Source organism: Sander vitreus, chromosome 14 (genome assembly GCF_031162955.1).
Source record: "Sander vitreus isolate 19-12246 chromosome 14, sanVit1, whole genome shotgun sequence".
NCBI lineage: Eukaryota > Metazoa > Chordata > Actinopteri > Perciformes > Percidae > Sander > Sander vitreus.
Window position 1 is genome coordinate 12044510 of NC_135868.1, and position 19852 is coordinate 12064361.

The 19852-nt window shown below is 38.2% G+C and overlaps 1 protein-coding gene across 2 annotated transcripts; it reads left to right on the forward strand.

Moving 5' to 3' along the window:
• The first annotated feature begins 2432 nt into the window (after positions 1-2432).
• tuft1b (tuftelin 1b) lies at positions 2433-19824 on the forward strand. Of its 2 annotated transcripts, XM_078267393.1 has the most exons (12): positions 2433-2719; positions 13043-13120; positions 13224-13316; positions 13449-13523; positions 13698-13763; positions 14622-14706; positions 15310-15425; positions 17257-17480; positions 17738-17843; positions 18162-18245; positions 18521-18615; positions 18749-19824. In XM_078267393.1, the coding sequence occupies exons 1-12, from the start codon at positions 2663-2665 to the stop codon at positions 18819-18821; spliced, it is 1152 nt and encodes a 383-aa protein (XP_078123519.1). In that variant the 5' UTR covers positions 2433-2662; the 3' UTR covers positions 18822-19824. The 2 variants fall into 2 exon arrangements, with proteins under 2 accessions (XP_078123519.1, XP_078123520.1); XM_078267394.1 differs by lacking the exon at positions 14622-14706 and having other exon boundaries at positions 15315-15425.
• Positions 19825-19852: the final 28 nt, after the last annotated feature.

Genomic DNA, 19852 nt, shown 5'->3' on the forward strand with positions numbered 1-19852 from the left:
TCAAATAAAATGTCAGGCCTCAGTATTCTTAGCAACTTGACTCAGTAACAAGTCAGCTGCATGTTATTTTAGCTCTGGCTGACTTCCCACCCTTAGAGACACAGAGTCTGTAATCCTTAGTTGGTTTACTGTAATTACTGAAGACATCGAGCCGAAATCAACATTCCACCTCATCCAACCTTCTGTCTCTCTCCTAAACTCACCTTCTCTTTTGTCTTTTCCCAGGGTTGGGACTTTCCTTTTCCTTAAAGTTTCTGTTGTCTTTCCTTTAAAAACTACAATTACAATGACACATCCATGAATATGTTTTCAATGTGAATTCCATAAATTCCCATCAATTAGGGACTCCAAGGGTCTAATTAGAGCCAAATTTAGTACAGGCAATTAACGATGCAGCTTTTCTGTACCACATCATATAATCAGCTGCCCTAATAGTGATGAAGGAAAATACATCCATGATGCATGAGAAAGTGAGCTTTTATAACATTGTTCATGCTGCTGGTTGTGAATTACAATGGCAATTCTGCAATGCTACTCTCTACTAGCACTGGTATAAGATACACACAAATAAACTTAGATTTGCATGTTAGCTTTTTTCTGAGCATACAGAATACATCAGCAGCACCAATTTCCTAACTACTGTCTAAAATGTTAAATAGAGGTATTTAGCGTGCACCCTTTACATTGTACAGTATACAAACGTGGCTACTGATCTAACAAAGGCCGACCCATTACTCTCTTAAAACTAGTGCATGTTTACTTTGGGCTGGGCTTTTCAAAATGAGCTGCCTTTTGAGTTTGTGTGATTCTTACCAGTAGTGTATTTACCCCAATAGGTGCCTCAAACAATGCCAATGTGCTATATTTACTGCAGGTTATTGAATCTGAGCGATGTGTACAAAGTGACTACTTTTGTTTGGGCGTCATGGAACAAAGTTTTTAAAATAGTGTAAGTTATGTCTGAAACCAAGATGTAAAAGATAATTACATGATGTCAAAGAGCAGAAGAACGTTGTAGTAAAATAATACAGTAGGCTTATGTGGTTTAAACTGATTTGGGGATTAGATTATTGTTTTTCTAACGTAATGTTCTTCATTGTCATTATCATTTCATTTTATGCCACACCTGCCTAAAACTATAAAACAAGCAACAACACGAAACTACACTTTGTCGTCGCTTATGTGAAGTTAAACCTACCAAGAAGTTTTTATATGATGGATTACTGTTGATTAAAGTTATAAAATATCATAAATAAAACCAATAAAGTATAATAAAAGTATAACATTTTTCCTCTATCAAAACTCTGTTTAGTGCACTATTTTTTATTTCACTGGTTTGATTCAACAAACAAAAACAGTCACAGCAACATTGTCAAATGCTGAAAGAAGGACATTTTCTCATGGCTATCATGTCAAATCTCATGCCACAAATAGTTGCATGCCATTCTGTATGATGCCAAAGGTAAATGAGTTCAGCCATAGGCCTAACAGGAAAATAAGCAAGTGTAAGTGGCTACAGAGCCACCTGACGTGTGAGTGGACTGGAATACATCCTATTTGCAGGTCTGACACAGAATTATCTGCAGCGAGCAGATCACAGTTACTGTAGGTTGCCGGTGCTGCACTGTTACTGACACAGATATTGCTGGGAAATTGAAAAGAGGTTGAACATTTGTTGAAACAAGACAGATGAAGAGAGACATCATATGGGATCAATCTGGAAAAAGATCAGGCAGGTGACTGAGGACAGAATGCTGTTTTTCAGCAGCACTCACACCAAATGTCTGCTGGATGGAGGTGTCATCAACTTCTCTGAGGTCAGACACAGTTTATTTCAGCCATATGTCATTATCATCCCAATAGATTCTCCAGAATTAATATAAATGTTTGATTTGGATTTACTGATCTTACTCTCTGCCTTTAATTTATAGTATATAAGACGGCCACTTGTAATGTAATATGAAACATGTAGACTTAATTCTAGGCAGCCATAAATGACCAGTCTGGTCTTAATCTATAAAACTAGCTTTACATTTAGAAAATGTTTTTAATAGGAGCTGAGTGTGTGTCAAATTAAGTAATACAACATAAACAATAAGATCAGACCTAAGATGAGACAAAGATGATATTTAATTGATCCCCAGCAATGGAATTTAGCATTTCAGCAGCAAAAAGAAAATATCATAGAGGCAGAGAACGGATACAGATACAGTAGCCTAAGAAGTCAAGTGCAACAAAAAAATAAATCGGAAGTTACAGCTATACTTTAACCTAGACCAGTGCATACATGTTTTGTATAGGCTACAAGATATGAAAAAGAAAAAAGATGGAATGTAAACAAAATCTGAAACAGTACAAAATGTGGACAATGACTTCTGCTTCCTACATCCTGATTTATGTTTCAGTAGGCTACATTCCATTCAAATGAGGTGCAGGCATGTTGAAGACCTGCAGGGTACGAATTAACTACCTGGGCTGACGCAGCAGGACAGGCTCCGTGTGTCTTTTCACTCTCCGTTGAAGTATCTAGTCATTAACAGTTGTTTGCGAGGAGGACAACATGTAAAGTTTTAAACACTGACAGACAGGAAAGAAAAACTTTCGACGACTATCATTTCTAATTCATTGTTATGTGTTGGCTTCACTTTACACTGAGAAGAAGATGAGCGGCAGCGTGACGCGAATTGAGGAAAATGGAGACGAGGACAACAAAGCTAACGTGAGTGATGAATTAGTTCATATCTTTAATTAAAGAGACAGAGTTAAATCCCTGCAACATTTAACTTAGCGTTAATGTGTATATGGTATTCAAAAATACGCTAGTGACTTATTCCCACTTTATATTTCTTGTGGTAGGCTACCACTATTAGCCTAACTTCATTAACGTTACAATCACAGCTGTGATAAATAATGTTAGCTAACTGATTAGCTGAGAATTTGGTCTGTCCTATGTAACAGAAAGTGAAACTGCACAGAAAAATAAAATTTTCGAAAATAAAAATGTTACCTGTAAAAGGGTTTGTAGGCCTATGTAGCCTATGCCTTCATGAGACATTTGAAATAAGATTATGTGACATGTAAAACAGAAATTCACTTTTCGCCTAACACATGATTACATTGGGTTCAAAAAAGTTGTTTTTTGTTCACATATGAAAGCAAAATGTGCTTTTCACGTGTTTCTAAGAGTTTAGTTGCCATATTCGACACACTTTTGTTTCTTATTAGTATTACAAACTTCAGTGTTTCATTTCAACACCACTATGTAAATACAGATAAACACACTGTTATGTGACATATCTTGTTTGATTAAGCATTAACTTAAATGTGTGTTGCATCAAATCAAATTTGACGATCATGGCAAGATGATTATGGCAAACATGATCTTTTACTATATAGGCAGATAGGTGCCTGGAGCTGGAGCATGTCACTGAATTTAAATCAAAATGACAGCAATTCAAAAGGCAAGTGAATTACTTGATATACCTTATCCTCTGAAAGAGATAAATGTAATGCCAAATGGTCGCTGAATTCAATAGCTATTCATTGTGTGTACAAAAACAAATACATCTTGCATATATCATGAAATACTCATGCAGGTCAAATAGCGGGTGGGACTGCTACTTGTTGCATAAGTTGAACACTTCACTCATCACTCACTTTTCCTACAGAGTGACTATGTGTCAATGTGTACATGGCACTTTCACTGGAACTTTAACCTGCTTTTTTGCCTTTGAAGAATGTGTGTGGAGCCCGTATTTTAATGTGTTTACACAGAAAAGCTGTTACTTACAGCATAGCCTTCTGTAACTTGATATAAGAATAATTGATATGTTGAAACAAGTGAAGTCGGAACACCCTACTTAAACATTATTAGAAGATGATTTAAAATAATTAATTAATTAATTTAAAACTTTTTATGCCGTTCTAGAACTGTATTAAGTTAATCCTTTGTTGAGAAAACAATTGACCTAATTTACAGAGGATTCCATGCCAGGAGGAGTTCTAAAGAATTCATTAAGTGCCAAGACCTGTTGGTTGGGTAGTTAGAAGCATCCTCTTTTCATTGACAGTCAAAGAATGTTTGTTTCTTTTCTGCCCGATCTTATTTCAGTAACACGTATTTGACTCTGTGATCCAGTTTGTGGAAAACCTGCTTTTTCACAGTTTTCACATCACACACTTCCAAGTGTCATGGATATATTATCAAAGTGACATGAATAGCTATTGTCAAATGAAAGGCTAAACATTACATCACTTTTTATCATGGTTAAGTAATTCATAGTCCTAAACCATTGAATTAATGTGTTATGGCCTGTCATAATGTGCCAGGATGTTGGCATGAATGAACACATCCTTTGTGTTTGTAGATATCTGGCAGGAATAGGAGAAACACATAGTCATGCCTAGACTAATAATACACATGTTGCAAATGGATTTTTGGCAACTTCCAGCTTTGATGGGCTGTAACTGTGATGAAAATTAAGAAGATAAATGAATAAATTATTAGAGGAGGGTTTTAAAATCATTTCCTGGATTCACAGTTTGGAGGGGATCATTTTTCATCTATCATTAACTGTAATAGTGATTGAGGGCTCTATACGAATGAACTTGACTTGATCAGGTTGACGCTATGAATTCACCTGGTTCTTTTAAATGGCCATGACTCTCTTGGGGATAGCTTTTTTTGTGTACTGTGATCTCACTGTAAACATGGGCTTTTTTATCCAGTTCTGCAAACCACTATTTCCACTGGAAAAGCTATTTCATCCCACTTAAGCACATTTAAGGAGTTTAACTATTTTGTTCCTGATCTTGACAAATGACATTCAAGTTAATGTGTGTTCTGTCATGGCGTGAGAACATGCTGGGAAGAGCAACAATGGTCTCGGCAAGGATATTATTAAAATAGCTTGGCTGGATTGTGTTGCTGATTTCTTTGTCAAATCTAGGGTATACTTAGCTACATAAGAGAGATCCACTCTAAGCCTTTTGTGTGTGACACTGACATTGATAAATGGCATGTTTGCAATGCTCACACATAAACAAAAGGATAAGCAACTATAAATACATACACATAGCGTGATAATTAACACGGTGTTTAGTACACACTTGCAAAAAATGGAAGTCTGCTCATTCTGTATAGAAACATGCAAAACTCTGTATGTAAGACATGATGTCAAACTTTTACAATACACTAGTGATCACAATTATAAGTCAATTGACCGAACTTAATCAACAACAATTTTGTTAATCAATTAAATGTTTAAGTAATTCATATAAACTGTCAAACATTCAGGTCCAACCTCTCAAATGCGCCACTTTTTGGCTTTTATATCATTGTAAATCGAAATCCCTTTTGGTTTTGGACTGTTTCTTTGACACAACAGGCAATTTCTTCAGCTCTGTGAAATAATGATCAGATTTTTTTTCCTTTTAATAATAATTAATGTTCTGGTCTATAAAAAGTCCGAAAAAGAATTACCATCACGATTTCCCAAAGTGACGTCTTCAAATGTCTTGTGTTGTCCAACTAACAGAACAACAAGATAATCCGTTTAGTATCATAAAAGACTAAGGAAACCATAAAATATTTACATTTGAGAAGCTGATCGTTGCAGCTCTAGACAAAACAATAAATCATCAAATGGAAGAAAAGAACAGATTTTTTTTTTTTAAATTGATAATGAAATGATCGTTAGTTGCAGCCCTATCATACACTTTAAATTGTACTAAAATCATTAGATGTAGGATAATTTCAGTGATAAAAGTGTAATGTTTGAAGTTTCAGAGACACATGGACACACACAAGCATGAGCATATTTGGACTGTGGCATTTGACTTTTGTTTGCACTGTTTTGTTTACACTGCACACTCTCACTGCGCCAGTGACTGTTATATAAAGACGTTTCATTAATCTCTTATATAACTCGTACCACACATTCCTCAGAGGGCTGCTACCTACCACTGTCACCATGTGGTAGATAAAGCCTTCTTCACCCCCCAGTCACCCTAAGTAAGTTAGTGAATATTTGCAAACATTTAGGCTACACGACTAAGTATTAAAGTTGAACCTAGTAACTTATTTACTCTTAATGATTGAGACTGTTTAACGAAGATAAAAGCCTGGTTCCAGACCTCCGAACTGTTGCCCACATCTTTTAGTTTTTTTTGGGGGTAATTCAAATCAAATGTGAAAAAAAACACAATTTAGTCTGATTATGAAACTGTAAAGATGGCTTTCAAACTGTCGTGCAGTTTAGATTCACAATCAACAAACCTCTTTGTTCATGACTGTTTATAATACATTCAGATAAATGTTCCCTCCAGTTCTTTCCATTGTGTATTTGGCATTACAGTCCTGCAGGGGAGGCTAACAACCATGTGCCTCCTTGGACTGGCACTGTAGTTCTCTGACTGGAGAACAATCTGGAGGGGAAAAAAAGGGTTGGGCAGCTGGTGGAGCCTCGCCCAGCCATGTAAGGCAAGACAGCTATGGCTTCCCATGAACTTAGTCACAAAGACACAGACCGTCTGGATCACAGCTGCCTGAACATCATCGGGAAGAGTCCCTTTGTCTGCCCAGGTAGATATCAGTGTGATCCTATGGGAGATAAAATAAAGGGTTTGCATTTGGGTTGGTACAGCGTGAAGTGCATGATGGTACTTGCGGTTGTAGTTTTGTCTGCTTGAGGAAGTGTTTGCTTATGTGATTGATTTGGTTGTCTTCATTGCGAACTCGTCATACATAATAAAGAGCTAGTTTACACAAATTAACCCAGTCCAAAAAGATAATACTTACATATATAAAATACAGAAAGAGACATTAATTAACCCTTTATTGAATTAGCAATATTTTATACAACATACAAATCTTAATTTGTGTGAGTTCATCCTCATGTTTTATTTGACAGAGACCACAGAATGCAACCATTGCCATTGAGTTTGTCAAGACGAAAAGCAAGTTTAAAACTTTTAGAGTCACTTTCAAATTGTCAGTTAGTTGTGCTGTGGAAAAGTGAGTCAGTTTTTGGTGACACATGCTGTTGGCATCAGTCAGAAGGGAAGAGTATCTAATGAATGTGTGATGGTTTGGAGCAGGACTTGTTGATATCAATACGTTACCATGTTTTAAGGGTTGTATGGCTTTTCTTATCATTCATAGCATGTGTCGTTGTGTTGCTAAGCAATAAAACTGCTTTGCTTTGACTGCACTTAGAGATGGATGGATTTCGCATGTTGCTGTGATCTCTGTTGGCCCTTGGAATGGGAATGTAGATACTGGTGATGGTGCAAATAGTGATCTACTATTCTACTTTTCCACCTTGTTAGAATGGTGTAGTACATAGATTTATAGCCATGTCTGGTTGATCCTTGTTTCATTGTTTTTCTTCATTTTTAGTCAGCCGGTACAGCTGACTACAGCAGTGATATCATCAGTAAACAACAGTCATGGAGGAGTTTGTAGCTGGATAACTGGAATTGGATGGCCCTGTATTGATTCTGGGAGGTCACTGACGGTATGAGGATGGTCTTGTATCTCAGACACTGAGGTGAAGCAGTGATGTCACCTCCAAATCAGTAAACATGAGTCGCGTTGTACAGATGTGTAACTGGCTGTTTACATATTAGCTGCAGGTCTAATGCAGTATGGATGATCAGAGCTGTTTTGACCACCATACCTACTACTACTAATACTACTACTACTACTACTACTTTAATGAAAAACGCTGATCATGGTGGTTGCTGGCAGCACAGAACATGAACGTTAAGAATATATTCTTTTCCACATGTTATTGTATTATGTATTATTATGTATTACTTATTTGAAACAAATAGTGTGCCTATTACCAGTTCTACTTTATATATTACTGTAGAAAATAGCAGTGCAAGAGGTTTCTTTGTAGTTAATTAATTTGATGTTGCATGGTTTCTCCAGTAGAAACCTTTCTGCACAGTGTTATGCAAGACATGGAGTATTTAACTATAAGTTTGTCTTTTGATCTTATCAAACTCATGAGAATCTGAGTAACGTGGATTTATACCTCAAGGGTAGAATCAATCAGCTGTAATGGAACAACAGCTGAACACCTCAATTAGTGGTTTTGATATACTCTCTCAAGCCATTTTCATTTGAGTCATTTAACCTGGAGATTTATTTTATCATGAAATGAGTTCGTAAACATGGCACTCATGTCATATAAGAGACATGGAAAACCCAGGGATACCACTTAACCTTGCAGCCTTTTTCCCTCTGTGTTTGTAAGTTATTTTGAAGGTTACTCCTTCCAGAAATGCCATAGAAATGGAGATCAAGCATTCCCTGAGCTGCATGGACAAGCCCAGTGGAGCAGCACTCAAAAATGGAGGCAGATATTTAATGCACTGTAAATGCACAGAGCAGATGAAAGGGTGGATCACATTATATACAGTAATGTTTGAGTTTACACATGTCTATGCTGCAGAGAGCAAATATGGATTAGAAAAAAGCAGAAAAAATATTAAGTTGAGGTTTTTTATATATATATATATATATATATATATATATATATATATACAATATAGTACTATAACCTGTTTATGTAGAAAATCATCCTCATATCCTAATACTTGTCATCGCACACATTTTCTGTCTTAAATCTTTAGTGCGTAACTGTTTGATATTGTTGAACGTCCGTTACATTCAAGCCATTGCCAAATGAGTTGCTATGAAGTTAATTACGACTATAAGCTCCACACAACTCTCTCTGTATTTCTCAGTATGACTACGTTCAGAAGATTGTGGTGTCCGGTGACTTTCCCGCGCAGAAGCTCAAGTGAAGATAATTATCTTTTTCTGAAGAGTCCATCATGTTCTATTAATCCTCCGTGTCCTCCTTGGCTACTAGCAACTGCGTGGAGGAGGGGTGGGGGGCGTGTGCGCGATCACGGAAGGCTTGTATCATGTGGACGCGACGACAGTGTTGTTGTCATTACTTAGAATTCCTCATGGGGGTGACAGAAACTACGCACTATGGCTTTAAGTCTGTTGTGTTTTTCTTGTCAATACATGAATGTGTACATACACAAATACATTAGAGATGTACCGATACCAGTATCGGTATCGGCTCCGATACTGCCTAAAACGCTGGTATTGGGAAGTACTGGAGTTTATGCACCAATCCGATACCATGTAATAAAGCCCTAAAGAAAATCTACGTTAAAGTAGTTTATGTTCTTTTTCCGTTATAACTGACTGTCAAACTGCAGAATAACAGAAAGTTCTGTGGCATTCATGTTTCACAAAGAGTTTAACCTGAGCCAGACCGATAACAAAGATAGAAATAATATCATATCCATACAGGGATAGTAGTATACAGTTGTTAAAACATAATAAAATATATGACACACTGGTATCGGATCGGTACTCGGTATCGGCCGATACGCAAGTTCAGGTATCGGAATTGGTATCGGGAAGCAAAAAAATGGTATTGGGCCATCTCTAAAATACATGAGCTGTTAGATCAGGACTTAACAACACTTAACAGTTTTAATTGGGCAGGCCAGGACCATAAAAGTATGCAGTGATTCAATCTTTAATTTCTTCTTGGAACATGATCACATGTACAGGCCATTTGGCCTGTAATGACACCTAGTAATAAGTACATTTGCGGGCTTGGATCCCAGTCAACCTCTTTCATCCATAATCATTGGTTGGGACTGTTGTCATGGTGCTGTGATGTTGACCTCTGCAATATGTGTTGACCGCAACTTGAACAATCAAGGATTTTGAGGTAATAATGCACTCTTGTTCTTTTATTCTTCAGGTGTGCTTATTTTGAAGCTCTGTGAATGAGTGTCGGCCACATGCCTGACGTGAACTTGTCTATGCAGTGGGTTCCAAAGAAACACAGAGGAATAGCATGTGGTGAGGTTGAACATTGTGTTTCTGTGAACAGTAAGCACCTCCCAGGGCGTGTCTGTCCTACAATCCTCTGTGTAAAGCCCTTAAGCTGTTGCTCCCTGAGATCACAGAATGAAATGTTGGCCTGCCTGTCACTGCCTCTGATGGTTTTCAGCCATGGCAATTACACATGAAGATCTGCCATTCAAGCTAAACCATTTAGCCTGTGTTTGACTTGCAAAGTAGAGAACTAGTTGCTTACGTATGTAAACCAAATATGTCACCCACATGTGATATTCTGGCTCGCCCTTTGTTCTTAAGCCATACCTTAACTGAATGTCTGTCAATATTATGGTAGGCATGTTCACACACACTCTATAACCATCAAAACCCATTTACACGCAGGTTTGTTTTGTGTGTCGCACACACACAGACATGTTAAAGCTCACTGTGATTACTTTTTCATTGTAACATGCACCAGGCATCACGTCATTCGCAATTGCCTAATATCCTCGAAAGTGATGCTATTGTGCCACGTTGTCTCATAGAGCTGTAACATTCAGCCGCTGACTGGCACTTAAAGTGTGTCCAGATGACTGTACTGCCATGGTGTTACTTGGAAGCCAGATACAGCAATGGGCTTTTCCCAGGAAAGGAGAATGAATGAATGAATGAATGAATGAATGAAGTTTGTTGTCTGGTGGTCCTACAGTAGCTATCAAGTGAGAAACAAAATCATATATAAGAGTTGCAAACATGTTTTATTCTGGTTGGGATACTTTCTACATTCTCATGGTCAGGTTTACATGTGGTGTCACTAAATCATGTGCGTACTGAAGTTATTATTGCAGCACAGCCATTCAACTTACAGCTGACAACAGACTGTGGTATGTAGATAATGTGTCAGGGCCTCTTTATCATTCCTGCACTGTAATCACAGGTGTCATTCTCACAGGGAGCAATTAAAGGTGTGGAAAGTGGCTTTATTAAGTGTACAGTAGATACACTATGTGAGCAGCATCACTGTGCTGTCAGGACAACGTGTTTCTGCAACTTACTGGGTGACATCGACCAAACAAGACAACATTAAAACCTGGTTACAGAGCAAGTACTTAAAGTATGTGAATGTAAACTATTATGCAGGTAAAACATGTACAAGACAAAGAAGATTCCTGACGTCCTTTAGCGGGATTTAAGACAGGGGAACACCATCTGTTTTTCTTGTATATTATGTGGCATGCACAAGTATCATCTGCCTGTGAAACTTGTAAAAAAAACAAAAAAAACACCTCTGACTGAAAATAAAAAGCCAGTCATGAAAAACACATTTTTATGAGCTAAGTTTCAGCTTCCACTAGTGTGACACCTGTGAGCGTTGTAAGCTGTAAATACCTTACTTTACTCTGCTATAACCTCCAAACAAACTCCCCTCTGTTATAGCCTATCTTCTAACTAACTGAGCATTCATTAGTATATTGTTACTATGTTTTGGCTCAGTTTTTTAAATAAGTTGTCGTAATAGTTTGGGTACTTCTTAGACTAGAAAATAAAATCATCAAAGAAATTAAGATAATTACAGTCCAAACATCTACAGGACATTTTGTTCATGTTATTTTGCTGTTGGCTATTAGATGGTTTGTGCAGCTTGGCTCTTTGTCTGATTGCTAACTAATTAACTCTGTAGCTGACGCCCAGACTCCCAGACTAAGTTTAATTAAGGCCACTGATGAAAGCACCCACTACAGCGGCACCACAAAGGAAAAAAGCATTTTTATAGGCATCCAAATAATGATGATAATATTCAGTCTTTAATTCATGTACTGTAGGCTGAACAGCCACAGCATGTTCCATATAAGCTAGACAAATGAGGATGTACATAAACATGTATGCATACATACCAACACATAACACAACATAGAGGCTAGGATTAAGCATGATTTAGGTTGGTGATAATGTAACAATCAACTGTGTTCCATAACTCACCTGTACCTGGACTTTTATCCTCCACCTAAAATGAGATTAGTTTGTCAGAGGGCCAAATTGTTTGTTTTCTTTGCACATTCAGCCAAAAAGCAACACAGTTTGTGTGGAGCCATACCTCCACTTACTTCAAAGCAAGTATTTGCTTTAGGGAAAGGTTGTTATGTAAAACATATTTAGTAAAAATATGGTTCCAGTTATTTGGTTCCAGTTGTCTAATTATTCAATAGCTGTTAAATTATCTCTGGAACATAACATCTGAATAACTGGAGTGATTTATTCTTACAGTTCATGAAAGTTTGTCTTTAAAATTATAAGCTTTTTTTTTACGAGTTGAAATGATATGTACTCTGTTAATGTACATTTAGGCCATGTTCAGTGGATGATCTTACAAGTTCTTGATAGATAAAGTTTTACAACATGAAATAAATCAATAGCACTGGATTATGATGTGAACTTTGACTAAATGGCTATGACCAACATAGAACAACATGCACTTCCAGTCACTATCAGGTGTGTCTCCATGTGATCAGGAATATATTATATGTAATATAAGAATACAGGAAAAGCGGGTGCCCCATCAAAAACGGCTTATAATTTTAACAAATCAAGGAGTTGTAAAGATAGAAATAGAATAAACACCCAGGCCTGTGGGCTGAACACAAGTCAGACCATCTGTTTTTTTTTCCAGAATTGTCAGTATGAGTTGCACAAACTATTTTCTATTAATACTGTTTTAAAGTGAAGTTGTGAAAATCTCACATGATCTGTTTTTATTTCTATGGCAACCAAATTGAATTGAAAGTGACTCAGCAGTCACAGATGTTGGTATTTTTGGCCAGCTACTGGACCAGACTGGTTTAATTTTCTCCAGCGAGTAGAGTGGAGTGGAGTGTTTGGTCATAATCGCCAGACTTTGCCCCAAGGATGCAAAGGAAATGTCTCCTCTGGGTCGGGTTGCTAGGCTGTGTGGTCTAACAGTGTGGCATCCACAGAGGAACTTCAGAGTGGGGAAGTTTCATGACATAGAAGTACGCCTATCTTTCTCTGCTCCACCCTCTTTCTCACTTATGACTTTCATTTTGTGCCCCTCTCCTTTTTCTTCATTGGTTGTTTTTCTCAGAATACCCACAGCTCCAGTAAGTCATCTAGTTCGTCTCATGCACTCATCCTTCATTTCAGGTCAGATGCAGGCGGCTTAGACTCACTCTACAAGATCAGGATCAGTCAGGCTGCACCTCCGACCGGAACAGCAACAAGGTACAAAATCAAAGAGGAAAACAGTTTTGTCATGTTGTGTAATCAATGAAAGAAAAAACAGTATAGGATGGAACATTTACTAAACTATTTTCACTGAATATAGGAGAGCAGCATAGCAGTAGTGCTGCCACAGAAACCAGAGGAGCAGGAAGAAACACTAGTCACTCCCACAGAAGTAAAAGTTGAAGTCATTAAGGTATGTGAGCTTGTTTTAATGTTTGTTTGTATAATGTATGCATGTATGAGCCAGTCCACTTTTAATGCTTATCTAAATTATTTGGGTGCTCACCTGTATTATCTATCACACCCCTGTCATTGTGGTATACAGGTTTTCCTCGAAGCCCGTCCAGATAAAGCAGAGAGCGTCAGAATGCTGACGGACGAAGTGTCGCAGATTCAGGAGGTCAGTGTGTGACAGACGGAGCTGAGCAATGCCTCCTTCAAGCACATTTAGACAATGAGTCAACATTCAACCACTAGTGGAGAACATTAGAGCGTGTGTTTTGCCGGGTTTGATATGGTGAAAGTCATAGTTATAGTTTCTGCAACACATTTTTTAATGTGTTTTTGTTTCTAGGTGAGGTACTGTCTGAAGACTCTGAGAGAGCAGATGGCAGCCAGGCAGAACACTACCAATAACAAGGTACACACCCTCTGCATCAAATTAAAGATGATTTGCTGAATGTAATGCTGAGGAGTAGTCAAGTACAAGTAGGTCAATGAACAGAAATTGACAGCAATTATGATACTGGAATAGATTTGGATCTAAAATTGCTGTATTTGTCTCATCAGTTGTGTTGGGGATATTTTCTTCATTTGTTTGTGTATATTTTGATTATGTTTTCTTAAGTTGTGTGTTGAGCTTGCAAAACCATAAAATCAACTCAGTTAGGCCTGCAACTAATTAACTAAAGATTATTTTCATATTTATTAATCTATCAAGTATTTCTTAATTAAATAATTGTTAAAAAAGATTTAAATCAAAGACGAGCAAATATTTTTAAATAATGGGAACAAATCGAGACAAAAAAGCATCAGTAAAATCCTAAACAAAGTTTGCTGATCTGACCCCCAAGGAGAGTCATGACAGTGAAAACCTGGTCAGCATGAGTCTTGTACTTTGAGCAGAGCACAACCAGGAGACCTTGAATGGCATCCGCAACTCGCTGATATATGTAAGGAGCCAAATTGTGTGAGGCCTTAAAAAGTTATTACAAGGATTTTTAAATTAAATTCAAAATTTAGCAGGAAGGCAGTGAAACAAAGCCAGCACCAGGATAATACATGGACACTGTGGAGTCTTAGGTTTAAACAAAAATAAGGTGCATTACGATAGTAACTGTAGTTTTTCTCATGTATGTGTTGTTAAAGTGATGAAGATCCTTTCCTTCATCTGCTTGTGTTTTCTTAAGTTGCAGTGCAGTGATCTTGCTGGGCCGCTCTACATTTTACAAGTAAAAGGCTAAATAAAGCACTAACCTACCGCTGCTCTCCTCTTCAGTATCCAGTCAGTGGCTTCAGAGTCAACATGCCCAGCAGCAAACCAGCTGTCACCTATGGCAACACTGTTCTCACCGAGTCAGACGCTCAGGAAAGCAAATCACAATTCAGCATCTCTAACTCGTGTTTGCTGTGGCTTTTATGATGTGATTATTCATCAGTTTAATTTGAGGAATGGGGAATGGCAGAAACCAATTTCAGCTGAAACTAGTTTGAATGCATTACAGTTTTACATTTAAATGATGATAAGAAAGCTTACCACACATAGCTCAGGGGCTCACTTACATTCTGACCAATATCGCATGCACACACACACGCACACAAAATTGCATTTCCCATGCATTAGTGTACAGTAGACTCTGCACATTATAACATCTCCTGTAACATAACACCATTATTTACCAAGAAAGTAGTGTTTGAGCAGGGAGATATTGTGGCTGTCCACAACCATTGACTTGTATGTGTGGTATGTAAGTAACCTCAGGTCAATTTACACTGCCCTCCATTCTAAATGGTGTCAGATTATACAGTAATGCAAAGCGCATTGTCTGGGAAAAGTATTTTGGAAGGACAGCCCAGAGACAAAAGGTTATCTCAGCATCATTTAACAGACCTGCCTTGTCCTCAGGTTCAAGTAGTTTGCCAGATTACAGCCTAATTAAGCATTTCACTTTCTGTCTGCTTGCACCCTCAGGTTGGGGATAATCAGGACGAGAGTGTAAGGCTGAGGGAGGCGACCAAGCGTCTGTACGCACAGCTGAAGGAGATGGACAAGAGGCATCAGGAGGAGAGGGAGAGACTGCAGGTCTGTCTCATGAGATCAGTAACATGATACGATTTCCTGTCTGCAGCTATGACTCACTCCTCTGCTGCTGTCCTGTTTCTTTAATCATCCTCATTATCTGTCAGTCTTATCTTTGGATTTCATCCCTCATCTTGTGACCCCCACTGTTTGGGTCTTTGCTCCACAGCACATTCACGTGTCAGGTCATGTAGGGACAATGCCCCCAGACTTACCATAGGCTGATCTGTCCCTATGTGCTAGTACTAAAACCCTCTTTATAGTTGGTAGCACTAGATACAAATGTATTGATACAACAGGCAGACACATAGAACCATTTATATAGTTGGAATCCTAACATCTCATTTTATTCATCTTAATTTCAAGTCATTAGCAAATACATTTAGGCTGTTATTTGGACAACATAAAAATTTGAGCAAATATTACAACACTTTAGAATGTCACTGACAATTAGCACTAAACATAAAATGTTATTCTAAAAATGTACGTTCTTTTTTTGTTTATTTGAGATGTTCCTGGATCTCACCACCATCCACAATTAGTTTTGTGTATGTTTTCCAGCTATGAGCAGCTCCTCCCTTTCTTTTCCCATTGCATTGTGGGAGTATACTGTCTATCCACCGCACACTCAAAATTCATGGGTTTTAGTATACATACTGAGTATACTTTATTTTGTCTTTTCCAGTGTGACACACACAATATACTTAAAATCTGCTTAGAAATAGTATCTAATAAGAATTTGGGACACAGCTCATGTACTGTTAAGGAACGTAATATGTAAGGTGTTCCATCCTAACAAAGAAACTTACCAGAGAATGAGCAACATGTCAGTAATCTCATCTAACATGAGTAAAAACACCTCGGTTGGTTGACTAAGGGTGTGTAAGGGATGATTTCAGTTTATTTAATGTGGGTCTTGTTTTTGTATATTTGTCCATTATTCCTAATGGTTACAAAAAAAAGATTGTAGTCACCAAGTTAATTGCTGGGATCTGGGAAAGCCACAAAATTGCTACAACAGCTCATCGGAAAACACAAGCAGTCAGACAATCCGACAATGCTATCTGTTGTAAACATCCATTACAGTTTATAGACTTCCCTGATTTAACTTTTACTACTGTACTTACTGTTAACATTTCAGGGGCACTCATTTTTTGTTTTGCCTCCAAATAAAGTGGTTTAGATAATCTGAAACTGTCGGATAAACCCAAACAACTTCTACCTGGGAGCAGAGGTCTATCTAATCAGCCAGAGTAATTGAAAACAGTAATTGTTGGGTGTGCAGAGCCTTTAACAGTGTCCATCACTAATTACCTAGTACTTGGTTCTGTGGCTGTGTTCACACTCACTGCATTGGTCCTGCGAAAGCGCAGGTCTTCCTATTCATTTTGAATGGGGGTAGTGCAATTAGACTGTGGCGGTGGGGATTGCAGGGGGGAGCTGAACAAAAGTGCAGCGGCCTGCCTGTGCACTATGAGGGTAAAAAAAAAAACCCGCAAGTTTAACTGCCCAGGAGTTTGTGTAACAGCTGACTGTTTCCTGCAACAACAAAGCACAGGCCCTCTGCCTCTTTTCTCTCTCTCTCTCTCTCTGTGTGTGAAATGAAGCTGCCTGAAGTGAATGAAGTGCGGTTGTTGTTGTTGAGATCTAAAAAAGATTTGATGGAAAACAATAATTGTGAAATAAAAAGTCTACTTGTGCTATATTGGGGGGTGGGGGTGGATGTCACTCAAATGGGCCATTTAAGTGACCCACTGCCGCAGAGCGCTGCGGCTAATCGCCTGATCACTTTTTCTAGTCTAAATGGGCCCTTACTCTGTGGCTACCCTCACAGGCCGAGTCACAGCAGTATGGTGTTCGTCTGGCTGAGCAATCTGAGCGGCTGCAGAAGGCTGAGGAGCGGTCGGAAGAGAGGGATCAGCAGGTGGAGGAGCTGCAAAGGCTGCTTGGAAACATGGAGATAGAGAACAGCATCCTCAAAGACAAGCTGGCAGCAGGGGAGGCAGAGCTGCTGCAGCTCAAAGCAGACCGGGAGGAAGGGGAGGAGAATGAACAGAGGTGAGAAGACAAACAAAAATGTGTTTCACTGTTAGATATAGGTGAATTCATCCACTTTTATATCCTCTAAATTATTTATTTATTAATTTGAAATTATTTATCCATTAGCAACTTGCTTTCCAGGGTGCAAAATGCAAAGCACACAAATAAAACAACCTCCTTTAGTCAAAATTACAAAATAACTTGTTCAGTAGTTATGTATGGCTTCATACTTTATATGTATCCATTTACTGTTCTCATATATTGTGTGTTTGCAGGTGTGAAAAGCTGGAGAAGGAGGTGGCTCTCCTGAAGGAAAAGATTCATCACCTTGACGACATGTTAAAGAGTCAGCAGAGGAAAGTCCGCCACATGATCGAACAGGTACTTATGCACACAAGCAGGCTGACTAGTAGTGCAAGGTGCACACAGACACAACACACACGCACACACAATGCAAATGAGCTCTCTGTTGCCAACAACTGCAGAGGAAGCCATTAACAAGGAAATTAGATTTTGAGGAGGCGGACACATAAAGTGTAATTGATTTGCGGAAGTAGAGCCAAGAGGAAACGTGTGGTGAGAACAAAACCCACTTGTCGTGAATAAGTAATGCTGCATCTGCTCCTCTTGGAAAAGTGAGCTGTGTTTCTCCTGAGCATCTCACATTGTTGGTTTGGGTTTGTTTTGTCAATGATACAGCTGCAGAACTCCAGAACGGTCATCCAAGAGAGAGATCGATTCATCAGGGATCTGGAGGAGAGGGTGGCTTTCCTGGAAGCTGAGGTCAGGAGCCTTTTATATAACTGCAGTTAGAGAATCTGAATGAATAACTAAAGGCTATTATAACTGACTGATTTTTTTTTCTGACATTTTTATATAGTACGTTATTTGTTTTTATTTGTCCTTTCTGTGCTAAATCTAAAATCCTCACACCCAAATAGATTACTTTCCAATCAAGTAAGAGCTTAAAAGTTGTCTTGCATGTACAACTTTCATACTACTGCTCTGTAATTGTATCTGCACACAATTTAATGTCATTAAACCCTTTCTGTCTGCAGAACAGAGAAATGCATGACCACATGGAGTACTTCCTGGCAGGCCAGGATCCTCCCCCCCTGACGTCCACTGAGAACAAGCCAGAGGTTGTTTACAGGTGAGCTTTCGTATTCACAGTAAGATGTTGATTTTATCCTACTGAGAAGGTGTCTTCTCTACCGGTCACGTTATACTCGAATGTCCACGTAAACCTCATAACATTAATTTTATTTCCCCCCCCCCGTGGACAGTAAAAAACTCACACCGATGACTCAGACCGACAAGGCCCTCCCGCTCATCAAAGTCATCGAGATCAAGTCCTGAGTGTCAACCAAAGGAATAACCAGAAGTACAATACCGTGTGTAAACTGTGTAAATATACAGTATATATTTAACTACCTACCACCAGAATACAAAACATAGATCTGCAGTGATTCAAAAAGGCTGGCTTAACAGACCTAATGTGACAAAGCACATTGGTCCTTTGTAAGTACCTCATAATTACTTTTGAGGCTGTTCTGCACACCTTTCTTGGCTCTCTGTATCAAACCGAGTTTAAAATAGTAAAGTAAAGGGGAATTTACACTTGGATCCAATGGTAGGAGGAATCCTAGAAAGGAAACTCGTAAGAAGCTGTGCAATGCAAAGAATTTTACTGAACTTCTATGATATACAAAGACACAAATGTGTGTAGTATGTACTTTGTCAGTAAGTCTTCACAATGCAGTGACAGTAGCAAAAGTTCAGTAAAGTTCCCTGTTTTAAAGTTTTCCACCTCCACTTCTTTTGCATGCAGAAATAAGTTGTTTAAATAGGTAAATGTATAAATATGGGTTGAGTTTAAAAAACTGCTGTTATTATTGTAAAAGTCTCTGTTACACATACATTTTTGTACAAATAAGGACATTGTGTTGAGTGTGTTCAGCACTTCTTCATCCTATAGCCTGCCACAATCTTAAGTAGCAGGGTCCAGGGTCAGATTCCTTAGTACTTTGCACCATATTGCCAATGGCAGGCATACAGTTGGCTATATCAACGTTAAAATGATTTATGTTTAACTTAAAATATATTTCCCTTACATTAGACTGGGTTAAATATAATAAGAGTGATAATGCTTTTTTATGTATTAGAATTCTGACCTTTATTTTAGTTATGCTGGAAAACATATTAGGGGGTTCTTTTAGAGATAGAGGCTAGTTTTAATTCTTAGCTACACTGCCAAGTGCTGCCTCAACACCCTTTGTATTACACATCTAGTGTTGTACTAAAATGTTGCATATTTAATAACAACTCTGATTTAACTGATAAACCTAATTACATACTTCTGCATTGTTTGTATGGCTGTTTTTCTTGAA

Excerpts from the sequence above, each read along its gene's own strand:
- tuft1b (XM_078267393.1), top strand. The coding sequence starts at position 2,663 with ATGAGCGGCAGCGTGACGCGAATTGAGGAAAATGGAGACGAGGACAAC. Across the intron at positions 2,720-13,042 it reads ACGAGGACAACAAAGCTAAC|GTCAGATGCAGGCGGCTTAG; the intron begins GTGAGTGATGAA and ends CCTTCATTTCAG. Across the intron at positions 17,481-17,737 it reads GGGGAGGAGAATGAACAGAG|GTGTGAAAAGCTGGAGAAGG; the intron begins GTGAGAAGACAA and ends GTGTGTTTGCAG.